We start from the raw sequence: 27701 nt of genomic DNA on the forward strand, positions 1-27701 counted from the left end.
CTAGCCACACCACATCTTTAGCCTACACTTCTATTCACATACACAAGGGATTGTCCTTGGATTAGGCAATCCTCAAGAATTGATTACTATTTTTTATTATTCATTTGATGATATTAAAAAAAAATATATATATATTTGTATACTACAAGTTAGGAGCCCAGCAAGGACTCGATGCTGAAGGGCGAGTTGTAGAGGGCCTTGCTCTGGCTGGCTGGTTGGGGCTCCAGCTTGATGGGCATGTCTAGATCATCGTCCGGCTCCAGCTTCAGTTTCAGTTCCAGTTCGGGCTCGGCTTCGCTGCCACTGCTCTTGGGATAGGTGCGGGTGGAGGAGCAAAAGGAATGATCCTGGCTATCACCCGTCTGATGATGATGATGATGATGCTGTAGATCCTCACCCACCACATCAATGGGCAAATCCTCGTCATCGTAGCTCTCCAGAGTCTCCTCTTCCAAGTCCAGCTGCAGTTTACCATCCCCATCCCCCAGCCAGCTATCCTTGTGGGCCGCCAGGTAATCCAACTTTAGGCGCTCCACATCCACCTCGATGCCCTTGAGTCGCAGCTTCCTGGCCTGCCGCTCGATGGCCTTTCTCATACGTTTGCTGCGCTGTGCTCTGTTCCAGGCAGGGGAAATGGAGGTAAGAGATAGTTTTTAGTAGCTGGAAGACTCACCTTGCTCGGGCTAGCAACTCGGATGGAGGAATGGGTGCTCCACTGCAGCTCTGGGGCTGGGCATTATGCGCCGGTCGGCCAGGACCCTTCTTGGTGTGCTCCTTTTTGCGCCACTTGGCACGACGATTCTGGAACCAGACCTTCACAAGGGGGTTGGGGGTTTGATTACGGTTTGAATTAGATCTTGGAGGAGGCTTCTCTATATCATTTAATGGTCTATACGAATCACACCATATCCATTACTGGAAGCCACGTAATTCTCTGCCCATTTCATTTCAATAAAGTCACCGATTCCGTTGCGGACGATTAAACCCCACCAAGGGCAATGTGTCACGCGCTCTGGAGTGGGATGATCATCGCTGATCCGGACTACAGACTCACCGGAGAGGGAGCAGGGAGCAGGGAGCTGGGAGCTTGGAGCACGGGGGAGATGGGGCTGACTGCCTTGGTTAGTTGGAGTCATAAGCAAGATGGCGTCGCTAATTGACGTGCAGTTTGCCGGGACAACTCGACCGTATCGATGGCAGTGCGAGAAGCAAGGGGAAGCGGGGGTTTAGGGGGACCAGGGAGCTCAGAGCTCAGAGCTGGTCTCCGGTGGGCGGCGACACATGTGTGTGCGACAATTTGAAGTCATTTGCATGCATTGTGCATTTTATATTTAATGTGCAACAAATTGTTTTCGAACAGAGCGGCATGCAATGCCTCGGTTCCGGCCTTAACAAGAGCCTCTCCTGGTACACGGTACCGAATTGTCAAGTTATATAATTAAAAAAACAACTTTTTAAATAGTTTTTAATATTAAATATGATTTTTTGAGATTTTGAATGTTAATTCCAAAGTCAAAGGATAGTTTCTTAATGGTAAGTTTAATTTTTATATATATTTTTATATATATAAACTGCCAGTTAATGTAAATGGGCCAGTTGACTTTTAACTAGCAGTTAGTTATTGCTTTAAAACAATATTTTAAGCAAATCAATCCGTCTAGTTCATCTTTTTCGAATAGATAAACTGGCATTTTATAAGTTTACCCTTAACTAGAAGTTATACTGATTTCATAAGAGTAAGCATTTATCCCTTGGTTAATATTTTACGGACATCTGGCCATTGAAAACCCCCTTTTCTCTCTTTACAATTTAATATTGTAGCTTAAAAGTCACAGTTTTTTCTCCGATTTTTTCCCTGTGCACCTGTACATCTATTATTATACCTGTTTTCCCGATTTACCCACACCCCCTTTGCCGAATCAAGCGACTGATTGTGAGTGAGGGAATGACAAACGGACAAACTGACGGACACACGGACACACAGACGGACAGACTGTCGCTGTCTTGTCGTTCGCATTGACAAATTGATATGTCATGTCAAGAAACAATTTCAGACAAAGCGTAGCCAAATGTCCCTCCTTGGTGCCTTGGCTCTAAAGAGGGAGATAGATACAGACACAGAGAGAGAGAGAGAGATAGTCAGATAGACAAAGAGCCCACGATAATCACACGGCTGACATGCAAAGTCAGCCATCGCGATGGTAAAGGGTTAAGGCGTGCGGAGACCCTGCGGGCCAGAGAGGGGGTTAAGCTCGCTCTGGGAATGCAATTGAAATCATTACAACAACAAGCGACACGAAACGCAATTGCAAATGAAATAAAATGAATTATAATGGATAAAAATAGTCAGGTAATTGGTTTTATTGAGTAATTGAGTTCCAGTTGCCACCAAATTGTTTTACAATGCTCACGCAAATCCCTATCGCAAGGGGAATCGCCGTCGATGGATAGGAGCCAAGTCCTTTGGGAATCGTTTCTGCATACCCCCCAAAATTTTTGTACTATTTTGAAATTAAACCAGACTCACCGCTATGCGTCCCTCTTTCAAGTCCAGCCGCATGGCCAAAGCCTCGCGCATGAACACATCCGGATAGTGGCTGGCCAGGAAGGCTCTTTCGAGCTCCTCCAGCTGCCAGGAGTTGAAGTTGGTCCGGCAGCGTCTGCGCTTAGAGGCGTCCTCGGGTTCGGCATCTTCATTTGGATAGGTATCAAGATGGGGTTCAGGTTCGATTGGGATAGCTGCCTCCTCGCTGTTGGTCTCCTCTTGGGGACTCCAGTCTGGGAAGAGGGTGAACCAATAAAATATATAAAAATAAGGTATTGAAAATCTTTCGTAATCTTTAAAAATCTGTGAGATTTATAAGAAAAAATTCAAGTTAATACAGAAATTTTACAAGAGACTTTAAGGTTTTTTATGCCCATAAGTAGGCAATAGTTTTTAGTCAATGAAAGTCCAGTATTCGGTAGTCACTTAAATTAATTGATTTATATATATTTATTTCATTTAAGGTTTGTTTTTTTTGTTTATTTCATTTTAATTATCTATATTTATTTCATTTTAATTATTTATAGATTTTTTTTGTTTTAATTATTCTTTACTTATTTAATTTAACATCTTATAATTTTTTTATTTCATTTCATTTGTTTGTATTTATTTCATTTCATTTATTTTTATGTATTTCACTTAATTTATCTACATTTATTTAGTAAAAAACCGTTGAAGACTTCTTCTTGCCACATATTTCCCTCTGAAAATCAAAACCTTTAAGTTTCCTTTTAATTCTCGGTTCTTTATAGAAGAAACCCCCCGATTAGATCGGCGGCGGGTACAATTAACTCGGAATAGTACCGGTCTGGGTCTGGGAATACGGAAATCGGTGCTAGGGTGGGGTTACGTCCTAGGCCCATGTTCAGGGGGAGGGAGGGCTTGGCTCGTTTCGGTCTCGTTTTATAATTGCAAACAATTAAAGTCTATTTATGCAAATTTCCAAGATATGCTTGGAACGGAGACCGCAGCCGAAACAGGAACCGGAACTGCTGGAACTGCTGGCGATGTGCCACGCCCCAACTGGCAGGAGGAGGAGCCATGCCAGAAGCCAGGAGCTAGGACCTAGCGTCGTTTGTCTTTCTAATTTATAGCGGCGCAAATTGGTTTCCACAATTAGGAAGTGGTGGGTGTTGCTCGGATATGTTTAAAGCTCCAATGGCGGAAGTAAATTACCCCGTATATATATATATACACACATACATATATATATATATATATTTGTGTATATATGCGGAGTTCTAACTCCTGGCCATGGTCGAAAGCAGCCATGTCTTGCCTCCGTTTAGTTTCAGTTTTAAGTGAAATTTAATTGCAAAAATTTAGAGCAATACACAAGAGAAAAAAAGGTGACTTTGTTTGAAGTTAATATAAATAAATAATCCATCAGACAAAAATGTTCCCTTCATGATATTGAAAACGATAGTTTTGCGGGTTTCAAGCGAACAAAACGTCCGATTCTGGCTCATAAACGATAGTAAAGTTAATCACTTGTCATAGGTTTTGTGGCAGAAAATGATATAGTTTTCAAAATCCGAATAAGGTTTCGTTTGTAGACATCATTATCGGATATAATTCTGACAATTTGCGAGAATTGTACGGTTTTTGTACGTTTGCGTGTCCGTTTTTGATTATTCAGCGAAACTAATGCGAAAAGTTCAATTCTTTGTCCGTATTAAGGAAATAAGCTATGTTACTTTTAAATTATATTATTAATTATAATATTTCCTTTTTTAATAAAACCCCTTTTCAAGTGTAACCACTTACAGGGAGGATTTTTAGGTGGGAAACAGAGGAGACTTTGAGGTGGAGCCACTGGCCAGTGGTTAACCACTAAGTGAACCGCAGCAAAATCATCACCAGAAGCAGAAGGAGAGACACCAGGAGCGGCAGCAGGAAGGCAATAAAAGACGCATCAGGAGCACTCGACAAAAAGTCCAATAAAAATGATGTAGAAGGGGAAAAAGGACATAGCCACAGGATAGCAACAGTGGCAGCAGCACTGCGGCTACGTGATTTTCATATGCCGAAATGCACACAGATTTTGACAATTTGGAAAACACATCTGCCAGGAAATCGAAGGAGTATTCAACCCTCCCTATATGTATATATGTAGAGTTCAGCGAGCTCAACCCAAAACACAGGCAAACAAAAACAAAGCCCAGCACAAAAAGGGGGCTGGGTATCATCGGTGTATATCGGTCCATTCAACAATGCCCCGGCACAGACCCGAGTCCTTACTCCACCTCATCATCACACTTGAAAGAGTAAATAAAATATAATTCCTCAAGGGTGTTATAAATAAAATTATCTGAATTATGGTTTCTGTTGACTTTCCGACTCTCTGTGTGTGTGTGTGTGTGTGTGTGTTAGTGCGGGGCAGGGCGAGGTTATAGTGTGTTATATCTGGCATAGTTTACCCTGTTCAGGGGGTTTGTCCTCCTCTAATTTGCCACGAAGATTCCAACTGGAACAGGTCCTTCCTGGCTTTGTGTTTGGTTTGTTGCTCTGGTCCGGTTTTTGAGTCCTGGGATTAAGCCGAAACAAAGTCTGGGGACTTGCCGGTGTGTGTAACTTGAAATCGATATGGTTAGGGGATACCAACGAGGGCGGGGGAGGGAGGCGGGCGTGGCAGTTAATGGCTTAAACATTTGGCTAAAGCATTTAGAGCCATGGCCCAACACCGACAATGAATGAGACCCCCAAGGATTGAAGGGGTCAGGGGACTCGAAAAAAGAGAAGAAATAACTATATACTATATTTTTAGAGGTAGTTTAAGGTTTAAGAAAAGAGTTTTTTTTATTATAATTATTATAATTATCTATTTAATTTCAAGTAAGTTTAATATTTTTTAAGGTTTATATTAGCAGAAAATAGTTTTTAAATCATAATAATAATATTAAAAATATAATTTCAAGTAAATTCAGTTATTTTCGAAGTTTAAATAAGCAGAAAATAGTTTTTAAATCATAATATTAATATTAAATAAATAATTTCAAGTAAATTTAATTATTTTAAGGATTTAAATAAGCAGAAAAGAGCCTTAATGTTAATCTATTAATATTTAACAATTTAATTTCAAGTAATTTTCATTATTTTCTTTGATTTAAATTTAGTTCTCCTACTTAAAAATCAAAGTAAACTAGGAGAAGCAACATTTTTAAATAAATATATGTAGATCCTACTTACTCCAGGCATCGCTCTTCCTGCTCTCAGACCTTGTAAATTAATTTCCTCCCTCTTTTGATGATTTCTCCCGTTTCATCCCTCGTCTCCTGGCTAATTAAAAACATTAACCCAATTTAAATTAGGCCAGCAAATGGCGAATCTGCATCTAAATCAGATGCGTCTGAGAGGCATTTGCATATAAACAGTATAAATTGTTGTCCAGTCGGGAAGGCAAACCCAAATCCAAACCCAAACCCAAACCCAGGACCGAGGACCAATCTGTGAGACAACCCCAGAGGAAACAACAAACATCCTTTGCCCCTTAGTTTTGCCTAATTTCAAAGGTCGTTAAACAAACAAACTCAAGTGGAACAAAATACAAGGAAGGAGGCCCTCGGGACGCTGACTGGCTGCCTGGCGATGATGATGACGAGGCCAGACGGAGACAGGCCGCGGTTCAGGCACTTTCCACCTCCCAACAAACGACCCACAAAAAATTACCCAAAAAATGCCCGTCAAAATCTATAAAAAAAAGTAAAATCACATCCTAGAAGGGAACAAAAAAAATAAGAGGCCTCATTAGCATTTATAGGCCACACAAATGTCGCTGTCTGGGAACAGGAATCACCATCCAAAGTGGCCTGCCTGTCCTGAGGTTCATTAGAAGCTTGTCACATGATTCGATTTGCCCGAAAAAATCTACAACAAAAAATTTATGTAAACTCTAAAAAAAATGTAGTCAAAAATGAACAACAAAAAAATAAGGTAAAAAAAAAGGGGGAAACTATTAGGTCTGCTAATTGTGTGACCCTGCGAGTCAACCCCCAGGATCAACTCAAAAAAAAAAAAAGAAAAAATAAAAAACAATAGGAGAGCATACAAAAAAGGTGCCCAGAATCAGGCGTAAAGTCAGACACGCGCCCCTGACACGGGGATTTTGTTGGTTGGATTTTACAGTCTGAAGGAAGAACCCCTTTTCCTTTCCTGTTCCTTTCTCCCTTTCAGTGCCTGTCAAAGTCGTTTAGTTTCCTCGGCACATTGATGGATTGTCCGAGTTTTCGCCGAGACTCGAAGCTGGGTATCGGGGAAAACAACTATTTCGCAGAATCGCCGCTCGAGTGTGTTAAATTGTTTGCTCACCGCACTTTCAACTCTGCCAGAACGTGGGAAGAAGCTGTGAGAGTTTTGTGGGGTGAGCAGGAGGAAAAGCGGAAAAGTATTTGGGATTTATTTCCAAGAAAATCTGAGAAATTATAAGTTATAAACTGTTGAAAGAATTTAAAATAATATAAGTATCATGAAATTTGTTTTGTATGTTTTACCACATGAAATCCCTACGGAAATTTTTACAATTTAAAAAAATATATATGTATATTTTTAAAATAATATATCCTAAACCTATTCTCAGATTGTTTTCATCATTCTAAATCATTGATTATAGTGCTTACTAGTGATAAATTTATCACATGAATTCCCCATGTTCCTTAAACCACAAATCACTTAAAAAACCCTACAAACAAATCAAAGCAAAATTAAACCTTCATTCCCCACAAAAACAAGCTCAATCTCTTATAAAATCTGAACTCAAAGCCAAGAATCGATGGTAAATAAGTAATATGAATCTGATTCCAAATGAACTGGCTTTGCCACCCCTAAGAGCCGCTAGAAGACCACTGCCAGGGTCCATCATCATTAGCCGGGACCAGTATTACAGTGGACACCCGGACGAGGGAAGAAGACAAAAATGCAAGGCGAGGTGCCCAGTAATTTGTCTAGGCCGCAACTCTGACGCCGTCACTCAACTGGGCTCGGTTTCGGTCTGGCTCTGGCTCTGGGTACCCTAACCATCACTACAGCTTAGCAACTTTAACCACTGGTGGTATCCTGACTAATACCCGTCCAAGTCCTTGTCCACAGTCTCATTTCCGTCGGCCTTTTGCGCTTTATGGGCGAGCAATAATAACCGCAATCGGAGTTGCCTCCAAAGGCACCGCACAGTGGGCCACAAATGTGTGGCACTTAATTTAATGAATTTCTTTGCACTTTGCCTGATGGTGGAAGGTGCCTGGTGGCTGGTGTCTGTATGCCTGTTTCCAGGAAGGGATCTACCAAGGAGCCAAAGGGAGCGAAGAATGCAGAGCGGCGGCTGGCTGCCCACTTGCCACATGAATTTATACGAGTTGTTTGCATTAAAACGAATTGATCGACACGACGAGCGAGTGAAATCGACAGCAAAAATGGTTATACTTGGGCTACACTGCTCACGGGTCTCGGTTCTGGATCTGGATCTGGATCTGGACCTGGGCCTGGGCCGGGTCATTGCTCATCTGCCAGGCCAGGCACGTCAACGCGGCAAATTACTTTGCCCTGCTGCTGCGATGCAAAATTGAAAATTCAAGTGGAAGTGGCCCGAGTGGTTAACTTGGCAACATGCTAGCCATCTTCCAGTACCTGTTGCCCATTCCCCTAAATGCACTTGAAGAAAATTAGCATTTCAAGATATATTAACTATAATTAAAATTTTATAAACTTCATTAGGATGTATGCAAATAATTTACTTAGCCATTTCCTATTTCAATGGTATACCAAAAGGCTTGTCTTTTTCCCTTCACAGGCTTATAATTCCCAACCTGTTTTTGCAGAACATATTCCTTTAAGCCCTCAAAATCTCATTTATTCTTATCCTAAAATATTAGGTATTGATGTTAACAACTATTTAAATCTTCTGATTTTTTGTGTTATCATTTTGTATATTTAAATCACCTCAAATCTCTCTAGTTTTTTCTTTTAGTGCACCCCTTGGCTGGTTGTGCTGCATGTTATGATTAAATTTTGATAGCCAACAACAATCAAGTCAAAGAAAATCAATAATTTTTACGCATCTTGTTACGATGTTGCCGGGAACCCCTCCTCCTCGCGGAACACCTCGCCCCTCGCAGAAAGTCTGCCTGCCTGCCATGACGAACTGCTGCTCTCAAACGATCTCCCGGCAACGATCGACATGCCAAAGCGGCGCATAAATGTTTTGTTGTTTTAATGAAGACGTCCCTGGATCTCGGGGATCTTTGCGGTCTCAAGTCGAGTTGAGTCTTCAGTTTTCAGTCTTCGGTCTTCAGTCTTCAGTCTTCCGTCTTCCGTCTCTGGTGAGTCGAAGAAGACATCAAGGCGTTGCATGCCACATTTTTTACCTCGTTCCTGTGCCTGCTTCTTTTTCACTGAATATATCTTCTCTTTTTTTCCTTTACTTTTTTTTTATTTTTTATACTTTTTTGCAAAGGGGCGCGTCAGCGTCTGCACGCCAAGAGGACCGACGACCGAGCGACCGCACTATCGCCATCTCTATCCCGGCCAGAGGAAGCCTCTCTTTCGCTCGCTGGCAGCTTGTGGCGCATTATTACGAATAGGGTCTAATTATTGTGGCAAGCCCCTGAGCTATAATTTGCCTGATTGATTTACATAACGATCGAAAATGATCAAGACATTAATTTCTTATTAACGTCGTTTCGTTCGGTCTTTCCTCCTCGGCGAGGATTCGATGCGCCTACGTCTGGTTTTTCGGTCAGGTTTTGTGGCTCCGTCCGTCGTCTCGTTGGGGCGTAACTCTGGACGGGGGCTACCTTCGTTTTTCCTTGCATTTCGTTTTCCCTTTTTCCCTGCTGCTCTAACGACTTTCCATCGATCGCCGGTGGGTTCTACATAGCAGCCTACATATATCAGATCGGGGGGCGCCACAAGAGCCACTTACAACAGTGTTGCATGCAAGGCATCCATAGCTCTTCCTCTATTTTCTTTTCTCCTTCTTTTTTTTTGTGGCGTTTTCTGCACTCTATTCTATGGTCTATGGCTAATTTTCATTTCATTTAGCTGCTTTAAACGCTTTATTATTTGACAGTTATTAATCTGAGGGGGGTTTTCTTTTTTTCTCCAAGGGAACAAGGTCGATCCATCGCATGCTGAACTCCATTTACTTTGGAACTTGTTGATTTAGTTAGTGCTTAATCACATGGATTGTGGTGTCTATATAGCCTTGGTTTGAGCCTAGAATTACCATATCTTTAATAAATTTGGTTGTGTTTTAAGCCAGTTCTCCGATCTTGGGGGTTTTAGCTTCTGAAAAAAGTCTCGAAAATGATCAATATCACACCTTATTCTCCTTGACTTTTATAAACAAGTATCATATCCTGACTATATCTGTATATAGGTTATGGTTCTGTGATCATTCAAGAATTTCCCTCTCCTGATCACCAAATTCAATCGAGTCTGTCCACGTTCCAACGTTCCAGGTTCCCAGTTCTCCGTTTTACTGTTCCCATGTTCCCAGTCCCATTTCAGTTCACTGTCCCTCGTCCCTGGTTCCACTGTTCTCCGTTCCCTGTTCCAAATTCCGCCCTGGCCCGCGGACCAGATCGTTTTGTTCGTTTCGGACATAATTAATGTTAGTTTTAACGCTGCTTGAAAATGTTATTTCCCTTGATTATAGGAGGGCTGCCGTCTGCTCTCCTCTTTCGATCTCTCTCGCTCCATATCCTCTGTCTCTGTCCGTCTGCTCTGCTTCTTCTCCACTGTTTACGGCCGCTGATTGTTGGGTGTTTTGTGTTTTTTTTTATTCAGTTTTCAGTTTTTTTCTTTTTTGGCGTTTGCTGCGGGCAGTCATGGGGAAACATTTTATGACGATTACTGTAATTCGTTGCCGCAAACAATAATTACTTTCCATTACGAAAATGGCGGGCATATTATCACCTGAATATCACACACACACACACACACGGGTCCCCTCGGTGCAACACCAACACAGGTGTGAAGCCGGCGTCAAGAGCCCCGGTTCTGGTCGGTCATCCCCGACGAGTCTACCACGGAGAAGATTCCAAAGATGCAGAGAGAGGATTCCCAAAACAGTTGCCAAGTTGGCCAGTTCCCGATCCCGATTCGCTATGGGTCTTTTTTTCTCTTTACCTTGTGCAACGTTGTCTAAAATTTTCGGTAATAAAATATGACAACTCAATCAAGGCCCATAAAAGACGCAGGGTTTCAACGTTTCGGGGCGGTGCCCGCTTGAAGATCTTGGGACGAAAGCCCCGTAATTTGCAGAGGCTGCAAAGACGATCAAAATTTACGATCATTTTGTTTTCAAAATCAATTTAGAAAGGAAGCGCGGCAAAGATCAGGCTCCGGCCCAGAGAGAGATAGCACCATGGACGGAGGACGGAGGATGGAGACCCCAAATTGAGTTCTTAAGCTGTCTGGAGAAGAGTCGGGGGAGAGGAAGAAGAATCCGAAGAAGAAGACTTATAAACTGGGATCAGGCTATCGCGCAGATTCTGCCGGATCTCGTTTCGCCTTCTGCTCGCCGTTTTCGGCAGTTATTAGCCTGGTAAAACACGAGTCTTGCACATTTGAGAGCTTGTAATTTACTTAATTTGATTACGAACCGATGTCTGGGGAGCGGGGGGCGTGGTCCAGCTGTCCCCGTTCCTCACCAGCCGTTCTCAGCAAGGTGCAAGATTGAGGAACGATGGGAAAAAGCAATTGGGAATGCTTAAAACCAATTGATTTTGGTTGGTAATGTTGGGTTTTTATTGTTATAATTTGTTTATTGGGGTCTCTAAGGGTGTGGATAATTACTTAATCTCAAATAGGATATTTTACTGATATTATTCTCAGAGGAGCAATGGGAAATGAAACCTGAGCTCAAGATCAATTTGTTGGAAACGATAAAAAATGAAATCAGAAAAGATAGCTTGAGGCTAGGTTATTTGTAATACAAGCAAAACAAGTATCTTTTAGATAACAACATTAATTTCAATTTGACGCTTAAAAGCCATTTGCATGACCAACTAGTTTCTGAATTCTGAAAGCACATCTAGTTTATAGTTTGAACCTAATCCCCAAAATTTCCATTTGGCAATTGGCGGGCGAGAAGGGCGGGGGCGTTAAATTTAAGTTTCTTTGTATAATTAATTGTGCAAACAAGGCAGAGCTCCGGCACACGAAATCTATTAATATAGACAATAGTTTATTAATTGAAAGTTATGTCTGAATCCGGACGGATAATTTATGCGCAAAAACAACAAAATACAATAATACACAGCAAGGGCAAGGGACAGAGGCGGAGGTAGGAGTTTGGGCAGGGGATTTAAATTTATAAATTAAGAAATACAAATTCCAAATATATCGGTTTTTTTTATTTTAATAAATCTCCTTTAAAATCTTGAATCTTTTTAATTATTTATAACAAAGTAGCCCCTCCAAAAAAATGTATTCCTCCGCTCCTGCTAAAAAAAATTATAATCACAAAATTTGAGCAAAAGCAAAGCAGAAAGCAACGAGGCAAAAAGAGGCACGAAGAAGAGAGAGGCGAGCATAAAAATTGATTTCTGCTGCTGCTTTTAATGAATTCTTCTCCGGCAGCAGCAGCAGCACCACCAGCAAAAACAACAACAACAACACAATCTCAATCAATTTCAAGTCGCACATCACATCAAAACAAATTACCAAGGAATTAATTTGCCATCGGAATCACGCAAGCGCAGATTAAAGCCTGCGAGAGCGAAAGAGAAGCAAAAACCGAGGGAGAGGGGGCGAGAGCGAGAGCTTTTGCGGCAGGACAAACAACGGGTTTTCGGGGCGATGCGATATGGCGATTAATAGAACGCAGGAGAGAGTGACTGAGAGGGGGCGAGGCGGGCGAGGTATGTAGGTGCCGTGATTAATACATGAGGATTTAATTAACTTGCCATCGCACTATCTCTTTCGCTCATCTCGCCAGCTTTTCGTTTTCCTTTTCGTTCTGCTGGAATGCACAAACTATGGCGACGTCGACTGCGCTGCGACAGAGAGGGGCAGAGAGGGATACAGTGCGAGTGAGAGAGAGGAGCGCAAAGAGAGCAACTTGTTGTAAATGGTAGGTGTATTATAAGCAGGTGTGTGTGTGTGCGTGTAATTGAAACGTGTTCCGTTGTTGTTGTTGTCGTTTGCTGCCTGTCGAACGCCTGCAGCGCGAAAATCGGTGGCATGTATAATTTTTATCACCTTTAATTAACTTTTCAATTAATAAAAAAACGCAGCAACAACAGCGGCGAAACATGTTGAGCGCATGTTAAGCGGAAAAGTCGCAGCTGCCAAAGCTGCAACAGAGAGGGAAAGGAAGTGGGAGTGAGGAAGACAGAGATATAAAAGTTGCAGAAAGACATGGAGAGAGAAGGTGAGCCCAAAACGGACTGGCCAATTGCCGACGGCATTTGATCAAACAAGCAACATGCAAAGGACATGTGTAAAAAAAGAGCTAAAAGCTGAAGTAAAGATGGACTGGGTAAAAAAATAGAGGTTTTTTTAAATTACTATCCCTACCTACGCATAACCCTTACTTCCCAACAAACGCTTAACTAACTAATCACATTCCTAAATACCTAAATTCTTAACATATTAATGTCTTAGCTCATATTACCCTTTACTACTCATATCCCTACCTACTTATATCCCTACTTATTTATATCCCTACCTATTCATGTCCCTATCTACTTTTATCGCTTATGATATTTGTATTTCTAACCGTAATTTGTACGTGTAGTTCTGGTTTTTGTATCCTTAGGCTTGCTGTAATTCTCTCAAATATCTTTTACCTTTAAATAAAAATTCATGTCCCACTTTTTTTGGTGTTTGATTAAATTCTTACTGATTTTCCTATGAGCTTATTTCCCCTTTGATAACTATATCCCAATAAAATTCATTATTTGTATACAAAAAATCTTCTTTATGGCTATTCAATTGCATTTTAAAAGCTGATTTTCTCTATGTTTTTAAAATTGCTTACCATTTATTTATCAAACTGTATTTCTGCGTGAGACTTTCCCCTACAAGTCACGCACGTTCGCTCTAAACCAAAGTAATGCCAAGTCAATCGTGTTCCAAAAATTGATTAAAAACCGCATTGGGTCGTGGGGAACAACAGCCATAAGCAGTTGGGGGGCTCCGAAAAGCACGACCGGAAACGGAAATGGAAATGAATATACACACACACACACACATAAGGCTGATGAGGGGGGAAATGGCTTCAAAGTCAGCTAAAAGTGTCATTACGACTCACAGAAAGCACAAAGCACGGCAAAAGCAAAGCAAAGAAAGGCGGGAAAGCCAAAGTAAAAGCAGGGGAAAACTTTCAGGGACGTCTGCTGCTGCTGCTGCCCTCCCCCTTTGGCCGCCCCTAAAAACCTCCCTGGGCATAAGGCTCAATTCAATTTTATCGTTTCAATATTAACCCAAAACAACCCCACAATATTGCCTTCATTTAAGGTTTATTAGATACAACGACAACGCTGCTGTGGAGGCCGCTTCATGTTGAGGTGGAGCCGCCTGATGCAGTAGGGGATTGTGATGGTTCTGCGGGGGGAATGAGGGGTGGTGGAGATGGTGTGGGGCAGACAGCCAACGAGCGGAACGCTCTTGGATACAAGAAATATTGTGACTACAGCAACAAAAAGACAGGAACGTAGGGAAATGAAATAAACTAGGGTATACCTCTTGTTATATATATTCCTGATAATATACCATATTCCTGACGATGAAAATGTATAGAAAATAGAAAATAAACCAAATAAAAACTAAAAAACTGATAGAGTTTAAATATATTGATTAAGTAATAAAAAAATCTTTTATGTACCAGGTATCAAATGGGTCGAATCGAATGGTTGCACTAACTGAAAAGAAAAAACGAAAATTTTCCAATTTACAAACGAAATCCGACGGAGAAAGGCGCTTAGGAGAATTGGGGGAGGGTTGGACTGTGGGGGGAAAGTCAGTAGACAGGGAGGTGTATAACAAGGATAAATGCCTCAGTGTGCTACCCTGCCCTGTGCCTGTGTGTGTGTGTGTTTGTATAATGGTATAAACATTGATCCAACCGTAAAACTGGCTGACAATCGAGCCCCGGCTAGGAGAGAAGAGCCAGAGTCCTGCCAATCCACAGTCCCCTTCTTTCCCCACATTTTCTTCTTTCCTCTGTATCAAGTGAAAATATTTAGAAATTTGGGGCATATATGTTCCTGAGATGGAGTGATATTATTTATATATATTTCTGGTATCCTTTAATTTATATATATATTTATATTTCTCTCCTTCAGCTCTGCTTTACCTACTCCCCCTGGAAAGTAGGCTATACTTTTATAGTAACAAGTGTAGGGTATTGCGAAGTCGAGCTATGTTTCTCTTGTCTTCCCCTCTCTTCCTCCTTTTTGGGCCATGGCAGTGAGCCAAACCGAAACGACGCCAAGCCAAGTGTATAAATTGTATTAGCCCCGAAGTGTCGTGCGGCTTTTCCTTGCCACCCCAAAACCCCCAACTGCTGGGTTTTCCATTTTTTTCGAGGCGAGGCGGGGGCGTTGCCAGGATAGGCAATTGCTAGTCCTGCTGTACACCCCCCTTCCACTCCCCTAGTTTTCCTCCTTTTTGGGGGGGTTGCTGCGCGTGACACGCACACACACGCATGAAAGACCAGGACGACGTGGGGACCGCATGGCGGATACGCAATATGGCCGCCATAGTCATCTAGAGGAGCTACAAGGGGGTGGCAAAAGGCAAGGGGGAGCATTCAATGAGAAGGCAAAGGAGGGAGGAGAAGAAGGACGAGGACGAGGAGAAGGACGAGGCCAGAAGAGGCTAGAGCAGGAGCAACAAGGATCGCTAGAGGCAGAGGACTTGTGGCAAAGCCACCAACTCGGTGTCATTTGCAGCAAATTGCAAACCGCAACAATTTCACAAAGGACAACGAAACAAGGATACACACAGACACACACACACACTTGCCAAGCGGGAATAGAATGGAATGGAATGAACGGGAATGGAATGGAATGGCAGAGCAATCTGTTTCAATATAAACGCACATGAGGCATTTACGAGGGAAGGCCAACAAGCGTCGAGGGGTTTGTCGGATGGGAGGGATATCCATGTGTGTGTGTGTGTAAGTGTGTGTGCTTGTGGGGAGTACATAGTCCACCCCCAAGAAGCTTCCACTTAAATGCTGTTAGATTTTGTTGTTTGGTCAACAGTTTTTAGCCCTAGTCGCTTTGTCTCTACCGTTTGACCTTAGTTTAAACGTATACCCTAATCTTATACAGAGAATATTTTTATATTTAAAGCTTGGGTTGATTATTATTAAATAAAGCTTACGATTTTTTATTGCTATTAAAAAAAATAATAATAATAACAAATAGAATGAACTATCGAGTGTTTGAAGCGTCAAAGCGTATTATAATTTGCGTCAGAAGCTTAAAAAGCAGTGATAGAGGCATTTCTGATCCTTTAAATCATATATATTCTTGATCAACATCATGAGGCTATTAAACCATTAATTAAAAGAAAAAAATGTTAACTAATAATTTTTTAAAATTTTTATTTTTTTATTTATATATCTATATTTTATTTTTCTAAAATTTAAAAATTTAATATGCAGATTTTTTAAGCTAGAAATAACTTTTTAGTAATTTTTTGGCTTAGTTATGGTTTTTAAAACATTAATTTGTTTAGAACATTTTCAAAATTGAAAGAATTTCAATATTTCCAGACTTCTTGTTATATCATATATATGATTATAATTTTAGTCTGTCAAGAAGTCAATTCCGACCCTATAAATCATATTTATTATCTAAAGATTCCATATAATAAAAAAAAACCGTATCATTAATTATATTTAATTTTGAAATAATCCAATTGTTATCTTGTTTAACCTTCAAAGTTATAGCTTCAATCAGGGGTCTTCAATCAGGGACCTTCAAACAAGAGGTATTTTGTGATTCAAAGGAAAACTTGGACCTCTACTAACATCTGGCCAACCATAATCGCACCCTCTCAAACCCCACTCACACCGGGGGTTGTTGCAACACACACACACACACATCCTTGGACTCCCTGGGGTGTCATAATTCTTGACGAGCTCATCTTTTACTTAAGTTTTACATAATTTTCATGTCGTCGAGACCGAGGGAGGAGGCAGCTCGAATCCTCGGAGATAACAACATATAAAAATCGAAACGTGTGTGGGTGGTGTATGTCCTTTTTTTTGTTTCTCTCCCAGTATTTGGGGGTGTTTTTCCCGGGCTTAACTTTTGCGGTAAAACGCCCGATTCTACGTGCCTGCGGCTTTTCCGCTTAGCGTACTTCCCTTTTTCGCCGGAAAATCTGCAACTTGGGTCGTGTAATTGCCTTGATTTCTTGACACTTGTCGACACAGATTGCAAACAAAGTGGGTACAAAAAAAAAAAACACTGAATCAGAATGCAGAGGGTATGTGTCTGCCTGATTGATTGACCATTCTATATAATTTTCCCAAACGAAACCCCCCATTTTCCCGGCCAGACTTATTAAATAATAAGCAGGCGAGGTTGGAGTCCAATAAATTTACCAATTTCGGGTCTCATTTTTGGTGCTTTTTCTGTTGTATTTCCTTTTGCTTTTCTGGGTCGACCCTAATTTGCTAATCGCCAGAAACGTGTTGTGCAATTCGAGGGCGGGGGTGTGCTTTTGGGGCGTGGCACTGGTAATGGCATTTAAGAAGAATTACGCCTCAAAACTGTAAATGGCCAGCGTGCACACACACAAAAACGACACAACAAAGAGAAAAATAACAAGAGAAAAAAAAAGAATGGAAAACAAGTCAAGTGGCCCTGTCCCCCCTCCCTGTAACCCCTTTTTCCTCGCCCGACTTTAGCTGTTTTTTATTTTAGGCAAAAAATGTTTTTATCTAGCGCCGCCATCTTTGTGCTAAACGGTACAACCGTGGCCAGAATGGATGGGCCAGGATGGGGGAGGGTGGGAGGTGGGGTGATACGGGACACTAAGCCAAATCCGCCCCTTGAAGTGTTTATCCTTTGGTTTCTACCGGTATTTATTTTTTTATTCCCATTTTTTGGTGGGGGGCCTAAAGTGTTTTCAATTTAAGTTTAGAGAACAAAACGCCTTTTGATTTTTATTAGCCAAGTGAAGGGTTGTGGGGGGGAGGGTGATAGTGAAAAATGAGACTAGAGACCAAAAGGGGGCTTTCGTGGGGTAAATTAAGTCAGCCGATTGCCAAAATGCATTCACAGTCGGCCTAAAAAACGGGCTAAGAGGAAGGAAAGAAGCAGCAGCAGCGCTGTGTTGGCCGGCTGCCATTTGAGGCAACAATTTATGGCCACCGGCCAGGGTTGTCGCCCTCGTAAATTATGCAAATGCAAAGGCTAATGCAAATGCAAGGATGGGATGCGCTCGTGGGCGTAGGACTCCTCTAACTCGACCTCGCCTCGCTCTGATTTCCCAATTCGTTTTTTGGCAATCGCCTAAATGGGCGCCCACTTAAATAATTATCATTTTCCGGGCCAAAAACGCTCGTCAAAAGCTCATCAGGCGGTCACAGCGGCGGCGGCGGCAACCCTGACGATCGGACCAATTAGTAGTGCAAGCGAGTGCCCACTCTGAGGGCTTTATTAATTAGCCGAAAGGAAAACCTCACTGTGGAAATTGGGACCGTTACCGACCCGCTCTACCTTCCAAAATCTCTTACAATAATAAAAAACATAAAAAACAAAAAAAAAACGTATATATAAAAAGAGGGAAACAAGAGTCCCATTAGTCGCTGATGTTGATGGGAGCTCGTTGTGCGCTTTCGGCTTTTCTGGCTTCCAGTCTTGTTTTCGGACCACTCAATCTTTCACTTTTTGGGCGAGAGAAATCTTTCGGATCGAATTCGTCCATGGACCCTAGAGTCTACACTGGGAGAATTCACGGAGAGCAGCATTCAATTGCCCTTTAAATGGGTTCTAAATGGGGCTATAAATGTAACATAAATTGATTGTATCTAAATATGATCCTAAATATGATCTTAAATATGATCCCATATTTGATTCCTTATATGATTCTAGATATGATCCAAAATATTATTCTAAATATAATCCTAAATATAATCAGAAATATCCCAAGTCCAAATATTCCAAATATATCCTAAATTTCCTATATATAATACAATCAATAAATATCTTTGGTAACCCTTTTCTTTCTATTAAAATTTCCCTAATAAATTGTCACATATCTGGATTTTATCTAAATATGATCCAAAATATCTAAAATATCCAAAATATCCGGAATATCCAAAATATCCTAAATATCCTAGATATCCCAAATTTCCTAAATATCCTAAATATCCTAAATATCCTAAATATCCCAAATATCCTAAATACCCTTAAAGAATTCTAAATTTCCTAAATATAATACAATCAATAAATATCTTTGAAAATCCCCTTGTTTCTATTAAAATTTCCCTAATAATTAGCTCCCTAAAATATATGTTTACCCAGTTTCCTCGCAGTGTAACAGTAACCTGCTTTCATCTTCATTTTCCACTCGACACAATCACAATTAATCTACAGTCTAGGTCCACTCCCAGTAGTAGAAGTAGGTTCTCTCTCTCCCATCCTCCCGAAATTATGGCAATTACCAGAAGCGCTCGCGGTCAGCGATGTCTAATGAGCATCGACGAACATAAGAGAGCAGATCACCTGGGATCACGTGGGATCACCTGGCTCAATTCATTCATCACCGATGCTCAGAGCCTGATGATCGCTGGCCGGGAGGGGGGCCCCCAAGAACCCAAAATACAGAAAGCCAAAAAGCCAGAAAACAAAAGCAAAAGAGGGTAAAGAGGGAAAACCTGACGGGGCGTGCCAATGGCGTTCTTATTAATTTGCCCAATTTCCACAAGCAGAGGAAAATGGGTAAAAACTTAATTAAAATGTCGTAAACGAAAATTGTATGTTTAGGCACGGGTGGAAGAGGAAGGGGGAGCAGGGGCAGGGAGGAAAATGAGGAGAAGAAGGAGACGGAGAATGGAGTTACCAAAAATAATTAAGACATTTCGCTTCTCGTTCGACCTTTTTTCTTGTTGGGTTCACCTCTTCGAGGGCCTAGGAAAAATGTTAAGAAAAATTGCTACCACAAATTGTTGGGCTGCCCAATTTCCACAATTCTTTCTCCCTCTCTCTCTCTCTCTCTCTATCTGTCTCTTTCTTTTGATTTTTTCTATGACTTGAGCTCTCTTTTTTTTCGGGGCCGCAACCGAAAACAATAAAAATGACTAATGGCAGCTAATTTCCCGTCGTCGAGGAAAATCAGGTGGTGGGGGGTCAGAGAAGTAGGAGGAATATAGGGATGAGGCACACACACACAGCAAGACATCCAATTCGGAGAGTTTTCCCACTTCGAATTGGATGCGGCTCATAAGTAGTTCAATTGCCAAAAAAAAGAGAAAATAGAACAGACTGAGGAAATTGTGGAAATCGAGGGGCGTTTTCCGGTTTTGGGCGTGACTCCGGCCACTGGGCAGAGCAATTGAGGAAGAAAAACAACAACAACAAAAAAAGAGAGCAGACTTGCCACCTGTCACTGCTCACTTCCCAGGCATGGATGGCATTTCCCATTTCCCGATTGCAGGTGCACAATTTCACAATTTCCACATCACTTTGCAGTTTTCCGACAGAGACCTCAAATAAGGAACTATTTTAGAGCTATAATTCATCAATTTGTTCATCAATCATGGCTTTTTTTGCTCAGGGTTTAATTAATTGTAATTTTTTCAGTAACTTTTTGTATATAAATAAAAAATGAAAATTAAAATACGAAATTTACAATATGTATAAAAAAAAATATTGCTTATTTTTACAAACGAAATTTAAACATATGCAATAATTTTTTATTTATTAATTTTTATATATTTTTTACTTTAGATTTGAATTTAATGAAGATTTATCATACGGACAAAAAGGACTGAGCGACGGACAAACGGACAGAAGGTTCGACTTGTAAGGATGTTTAAAAATACATTATAATTTAAATAAGAGACTTAAAAATAATAAAAATATTTATTTATATTTTTAAGGATGTTGTATTTGTTAATTTTAAAATTTTTCTGGATTTATTTTAAAATGTTATTCCCCTTTTTTTAAGAATTAACTAAATATTTGCAAATATATTCCCTTTATTTTTTCTCTAGAAAATAAAATTACCTTTGTTACCAAGTATTTTGCATTTTGGCCAAAACCCACAAACACACACACACACACACAGGACATTTGCTGGCCAAATTTAATTACGCGCATAATCAACAAACCAGACACCAAAAACAACAACAACAACAACAGTAATAACAACAACATCAATTACAAGCCGGCTAACACACACAGACGCATTAAAATGTGGCCTAAAGGCAAATAACGCTATTGTCGCAGCTGCTGCTCCTACTCGTTGTCGCTGTTGTTGTTGTTGATTAAAAATTGATCAAAAAACATAAAAACAAACGAATTATGCATGCAAACACACACACACACACACAGCGAGTGTGTGCAGTGAATTGATTAAAAGGAGCAATTCGATTGAAATTTTATTGGTAAATTGAATAAAGTGCGCGCGCGGGGGGGCTCCGGCTTCCGGGAAAACTTGTTTTTCTGTTCGCGGCCATTTGGTCATTTGGAAAATTGCATTATCTGCGGACCAGTGTCCGGGCGGGCTCTCTGTGCCAAAGTTAATGAATGTAATGAATGAACAAATGAGTGCGCGGCCAGGATATATACATAGTACTGCGAATAGAGGAGTTTCCACGTTGCAGCTCATAAATAACCTCAATTGGGGGGAGTGTCCTTGCACGATCCTCCTGACGGGGAATTAGTTAAGTACAGAGTGTCTGTGTGTGTGTGTCTGTGTGTGTAATTATTCAGGACTAGAGAATATTTTGGCTGTAAAAGATACTTTTAATAGGAATTTCTCAAAAAGAATGTGTGGTGTATCTGAAAGATACTTTTGATGGGAAATTTAAATAAAGTATTCTTATTTTATAAATAAATCTATCAACCTAAAATATCAATTAACTATATACAAATATAGGAAATTTCTCATAAAATATGTGATTTCTGAAAGATACTTTTGATGGGAAATTCTCAAAAATAATATTTTATATATGAAAGATACTTTTCATGGGAAATTTAAATAAAGTATAAATAAATCCATCTACCTAAAATACCAATTAAATGTATACAAATATAAATACATTTCTTTATCCAATCTTCACTCACCCTCATGATATTCGTGTTCAGTGTTTTCCTGTTGCCTTGGTTTTTCCATCAGATTTTCTTGATCCTGCACTTGCTGCATATCCTGCAGATCTCCTTGCAGGTCCCGATCACGAATCGCGGCTGCTGCGGCGGCGGCATTCGCTCGCTGCATCAGTGCCATCTGACGCAGCATGTATACGGAGGACGAGCTGTAGCCGGGCGAGGATGGCGATGCTGCTGAGGATACCGCAGGATCGGGCAGGCTGAGGAATGGAGACCAGCCTGGTACTCGCAGGTTCACGGCCGCTGCTGCCGCATAAAGCTGCAAGGCGGATGCTGCATGAGGATGCGGATGAGGATGTGCGGTCATTGGACCTTGCGCCTGCGCCTGAGCAGCTGCGGCCATTTGCAGCTGTTTGATCAGCTGATCCATCCTTGGGTTATCTTTGGGTTAACTGTGTTGGTTAAGTGTGGGTTAACTTTGGACCAACTTTAGGTTAACTTTGCATTCGTTTTTCGTGTCTAAGCCTTATTTTGTATTTGAGGCAAGCTCTTTTTAACTTTGTGTTTTCTTGGTAACTTCTGGTTGAATTCTTGATATTTTCCTTGGGCATTTTCCTTCGATTTTGTTAACATCCAGTTAATTTTCCATTTAGCTGTTAATTTCTTGATCTCCTTTTGATATTTTTACCTTTTTCTTAAGTTCATTTTTTAAATCCCGAAAATCTTCGCACTGTTATCATTTTTAGCATTCTGTTAACGGTTTAGATCACTTGTTTTATATTTTTTAGTAGTATTATTTATAATTTTATTATTTGTAATGTATTATATTAGTTTTTATTTTATTAACTGATCGAGTCCTGCTGTTAAATCTAACTGTGGGTCAATTACCTTTTAAATTTCATTACACACGCGCACTGCACACACACAACAAAAAAAAGGGGGGGGAAAAAACAGAACCAGTATCCTTGAGAAATCCTCGGAGGCATAGCAGGTGGAGGTGATGGCGCTGCACAGTGGAGCGAATCGTGACAGCTCAGCCCACTGTGCAATATGCAGCGACCGCGGCGGCGGCGACAAACAAATTGATTCGAATTAAAATGACGCCTTTTGCGTTTTGCGGAGTTTGCGGCAAGTCGCGGTGCGAGCGAGACGGCCCTCTAGGTGCCCGCGGAAGCGAAGACAGGGACAGCAACAGGCCAACGGGCGGCGGTGGCGGGGCAACGGCGTTTAAATGAAAAATGTGTGCGAGACAAAGCGAAGCTGCTGCTTCTTCTTCCTCTTATTGTCATTGTGTGTTTGTTTTAATAAAGTCAAGTGCACATGTGTCTGTGTCTGTGCATGGGTGTGGGGAAGGGAACACAAAACAAAGAAGATAAGATGAAAAACAAAAAGTGTCACCGCTACAGTTGGTTGGCTGGCCGTGGTTTGAGTCTGTGCTAAAAAGTGAGATGGCGACACCTGCTGCTGCAGCGGCATCGGGCATCGGCGGCAGCGCCAACAACAATAACATAGCCATAAAACTCATTTTCAACACTTGCTGGTCACTCACTTTTGTTGTTGTTTTTGGGTCGCATGCGCGACTGCAAGCAAAAATCATTAACGTTCAAATTTATGTGCGCCAAAGCGAGAAAATAACAAAACGAAGAAGACGAAAAAGACGAAAAAGAACACTCGAGCACACCGACAGCCGAGTCGAAGAAGAGGAAGAGGAAGCAGACGAAGAAGCAGCAGCAGCAGCAGAGGCAGAGCAAGCAGCACAGTCGACAGCGACAGCGAGAGCGGCGGCAGCGCAGCAATAAAAAGAAAAATGGTTTCACTTAACAAACATGCCAAGGCGCCGTCCGCAAAAACGCAGAAACTGCAACAACACCCCCGCAAACGACCCCCTATTTTACTACTGCACGCACACACACACCCATCTTAAACCCTCTGCCGAGAGCGCTCCCACCCAAAAAAATGGCCAATGCAATAATGGTATTTTTCTGCCTCACTAAATTGTCCCAGGCTGCCAGAAAGAGAGAGGGCGAGAGAGTGTCCAAGTGCCAGCAGCAGAGAGCCACAGGAGAAAGAGCGAGAGAGAGTAAGAACGAGAGCAAGAGAGAGAGAGAGAGCAGTGCGCAACAGTACAGAAGGCAACGAGAAAATGAAATGAAAAACGTTAAAAAAATTGATTTAAAGTGAATCAGTGTGTGTGTGTGTGTGTGTATGGCAGCCAGAGACGGCAGCCGCAACGATGCTCGTATGAGTGCGAGTGGGACGGCCATACTAGGCAGCGACAGGCGTGGCCAAAAACGGCAAGCAAAAATAGTGGGAAATTTCATATATGAATATGATTATGGCCAATTTGAGGCAGAAGGCAAGAAGAAGACAGCCAGCCAAGACAAGCGGGCCTGGATAAGGAGGGGGACGTGACAGAAGAGTCAAAGAGAAAGAGTGAGAGGGAGAAAGGTAGAGGCAGCGCTGCTGGCAGTGAGGAACTGACATTTTATTGATTGTTTTATGCGATTATAATGTAATAATGTCTTAAATATGCAATGGAATGGGACCAAAAAAAAGAACAGCGCTTTTCTTCTCACCGCTGCTTTTCCGCAGCAGTTTTCAATGCGCAGCTGCCGTCTTTGGGAAATGAATTATGGCCGAAAGAAAGGGACGGCACAGAGCCTTTGTGTCCGACAAAGGAAGAGAGAGAAAGAGAGAGAGAGAGCTGGTCCCCTTTTCTGCACCCCCACACCCCCTTTACTTTTTTGGGCCAACTTCTTCATCATTGCCTGTGATTGGCAAAAAAAAAAACACGAAATGCTAAAGGAAAAGCGAAAAATCCATTTGCAACTTTTCCGTCAGCTTCTTTTTTCGGGGCCTTTTCTTAGACTCTACCTCTACCTTTCTCTCTCATCCTCTCTCTCTCTCTCTCTTTCTCCTTCTCTTGCTATCTGGCGATCTTTGGAGTTAAAACCACCCGGAAAATCCCCCCAACCACCCCCCAAAACGGCGCAAAAACCCAAACCATTTCAACGTAGCCCGCACTCAACTCAATTCAATTAATTTTCACTTGATTTTTCCACACACAAACAAATTTTCATTTAATTTGCTGCGGGGCGTTGCTTGCCTGGCTGACTTTTGTCTCCTCTCTCTCACTCTCTCTCTCTCTCTTCCATTTTCCGCATTTTCCCGTCTCTATGTCTTGCCGCCTGCTCCTTCGCTGCTCCTTATCGGTCGCCATTTTCTTGCGCTTGATTTTCTATTAGGTTTTCCTAGGGAGTATTCCCCGAACAACTTTTCACTGCTAATGGTGGGTGGGGGAGGGGCGAAGGCGGTCGGTCTTCTGCCCCTCCCCATCGGTATTAGCGATTTGATTATTATGTAGTGCCATCATTAGTATCGGCATTACTGGGGCTACTCTCTCATGCAAATCGTGTGATTATAATATACAATTATACTATATTGTATGGAATATATGCCAAACACAAGCCCTGGATTGCTAATTGGCCCAGGATTGCGACATCGGAGGCGTATCATTTACGCAAATATCAGTTGCTATAGCCCATAGAGATCGGAGAATAAATATTAGTTGGGCTCTACTCGATGTTACATGGGACTTAATGGTTAAAGTTTAAAATTTGGTTTGAATATGTGAACTGCAAGTATAGTAAAGTAGTAATCGATAAACATATAAAGTTCCCGTTAAACCAAGTAATGCCGGTTAACCGAAGTATCAGTATTTTGTCAATACAGAATAAAACAAAGGTTTTCCAAACTAAAGCATAAAGTTATCGATAAGTAGAATAAGGTAGTTCAAGTAGTAATCGATAAACAGATAAAGTACCGGTTAAACCAAATAATAACCAAGTGATGCCGGTTAACCGAAGTATTAGTATTTTGTCCTACTTGAAATGCAGAATGTTAAAACACATTGCTTTTTTAACCACTAACCAAGGTTGGGGAAACTAAAGCATCAATTTATCGATAACCGGTTAACTAACCGCTAGTAAAGTAAATGGTAAATGGTTAAAGCTATGTTTATCATATATATATATGTATTTATTTTTATAGTGAAAATATATAATTAAAACTATATATATTTATTTTTAATGATCCATTTACATTTTATAATCTTTATTTAAACCAGTAAAAATCTTGCTAAAATCATGTAAAATCAAGAACTCATCAAGGCTTTAAAAACAAATGAATTATGCCCCCCTTGCCTCCACACTTTGCATTCACAATTAATCCATTCTGACATAATTTGTTTTTGGCTCTTCGCTTCATTTACTTGGTTTATCATATTGTTGCAATCGCAAATTAATTATTATTAAAAGCGCATTAAAAACAATAAAAATGTCATTACAATACAACAACAGAAAAGTAAATAAATAAATAAACAAAAGAAGCAAAAAAACAAGAAGCACACACAAAATAAACTAAATGAATATTAAGTTTTAATCATTTCCGTTCGATTCGATTAAACAAATCAAGTTCGCTTATCGCCGCATATCGACAGACTGTCTCCTGACAGCCCCCCCTCCTAACCCCCCGACTGTGATTTTTATTACACTTTATTATTATTTACCTACTGTCGACTAATTTGTTTTTAATTTGTGCTGATAAAATTTATGAATAAATAAAATGGACAGCGAGCAAATAACGAAATTAATAAGTGACGCTGGGGGAACGGAAATGACAATATAACCCAATAACCAAATAACGAAAAATAACCACAACACAAATGCGGGTAGCAATCACCGAAATTGTGACATTAGTAGCCGCGATTGATTTGTCAAATCATAAACATTTATTGAAGTCGCATTTGTCATGGAGCCCGGGAGGAAATTATTTTTGACGGCCTTACCCTGGGAGAGTTTCGGCTAGAGAGAATTTTAGAGGTGCTCTACAATTGATATACATAACCCAGAAATGAATATAGGGTTTTTTATTTCATTATCTTGAACTAAAATATGCCTTGGCTCTTTGTGATTGTCTCTATTTTAATATGGGCCTGCAATGTACAAGCAATTACAAATGGGAGAGTTTTTTTTAAAACGGCACTCTCAGAGAGAGAGAGAGAGTAGAAGAGAGTATTGAACGAGAGAGTTTCTTTTCTTGACCTTATCTCTAAGACAGCTTAGGGTTTTTTTTCTAGAGATCATAAGGGAAACCCGGCTTTATCCAATGAATGTTTCTTTTCAAGTAATCTTAAAAGGTTCAGCTGAATATATACTGAAGATCCAACTAAAACCATAAATCGACAAGACCCTCTTCGTATATGGCCTGTAGGTGACACCCTGTGGCCCCCTTAATACCAACCCCGTAACACCAATCCCAATCCCAATCGCCGTTATCGCCGATGTCTGGTCAGGTGTAGCAACCTTTTTTTGGACTGCGGCCTGACTCCACTAATAACTTCATTAGGTGAGCGTTACTCATACAAAATGTCACAGGGAGCTATGTATGTATATTTGAGGGGGTGATTGGGGGAGGGGTAACGGTAACCCGGTTAGAGGGTGGCGTTGATTTGTTTTGGGTGATAAGCACTTAAATTAAGTCTTAATACAAATGCCGCTTGTCGCACACGTGTCGCATCGCGCCATCGAGGTCGTGGCGGGAAGGGGTGTCGGTTTCAGATTCCGAATCCCAGATTCGAGCGACACTCCACGTAAATATCTATATATATCCACGACCGCGACATTGACGTTGCCTGTGAAATGGACATTTAATTATTTGCTGTGATTAAACAGAATGAGATCAGGGCAGAAGAGGGGGCAACCCCAGCCCCTACCTAGCTGCCTGCCTGCCTGCCTGCCTGTCACTCTAATTCCAGGGGCTTACACACAGGGGGTTATGCCAGCCAGCTTCATATTCCAATTATTTATCTTATCGGTTGCATCTCTTGCAGTTTCTAAATATATTTAGTTGGTCCCTGAACC

The 27701-nt window shown here is 41.1% G+C and overlaps 1 protein-coding gene across 1 annotated transcript; it reads right to left on the minus strand.

Moving 5' to 3' along the window:
* OdsH (Ods-site homeobox) lies at positions 1–22210 on the minus strand. Its single transcript, XM_017179077.2, has 4 exons — positions 21799–22210; positions 2528–2778; positions 674–813; positions 1–615 (listed from the first exon to the last, which is right to left on the minus strand). Exons 1-4 carry the CDS (start codon positions 22208–22210, stop codon positions 150–152), a joined length of 1269 nt encoding a protein of 422 aa, XP_017034566.1. The 3' UTR covers positions 1–149.
* Positions 22211–27701: the final 5491 nt, after the last annotated feature.

The sequence above is a fragment of the Drosophila kikkawai genome, chromosome X (genome assembly GCF_030179895.1).
Source record: "Drosophila kikkawai strain 14028-0561.14 chromosome X, DkikHiC1v2, whole genome shotgun sequence".
Taxonomy (NCBI): Eukaryota; Metazoa; Arthropoda; class Insecta; order Diptera; family Drosophilidae; genus Drosophila; species Drosophila kikkawai.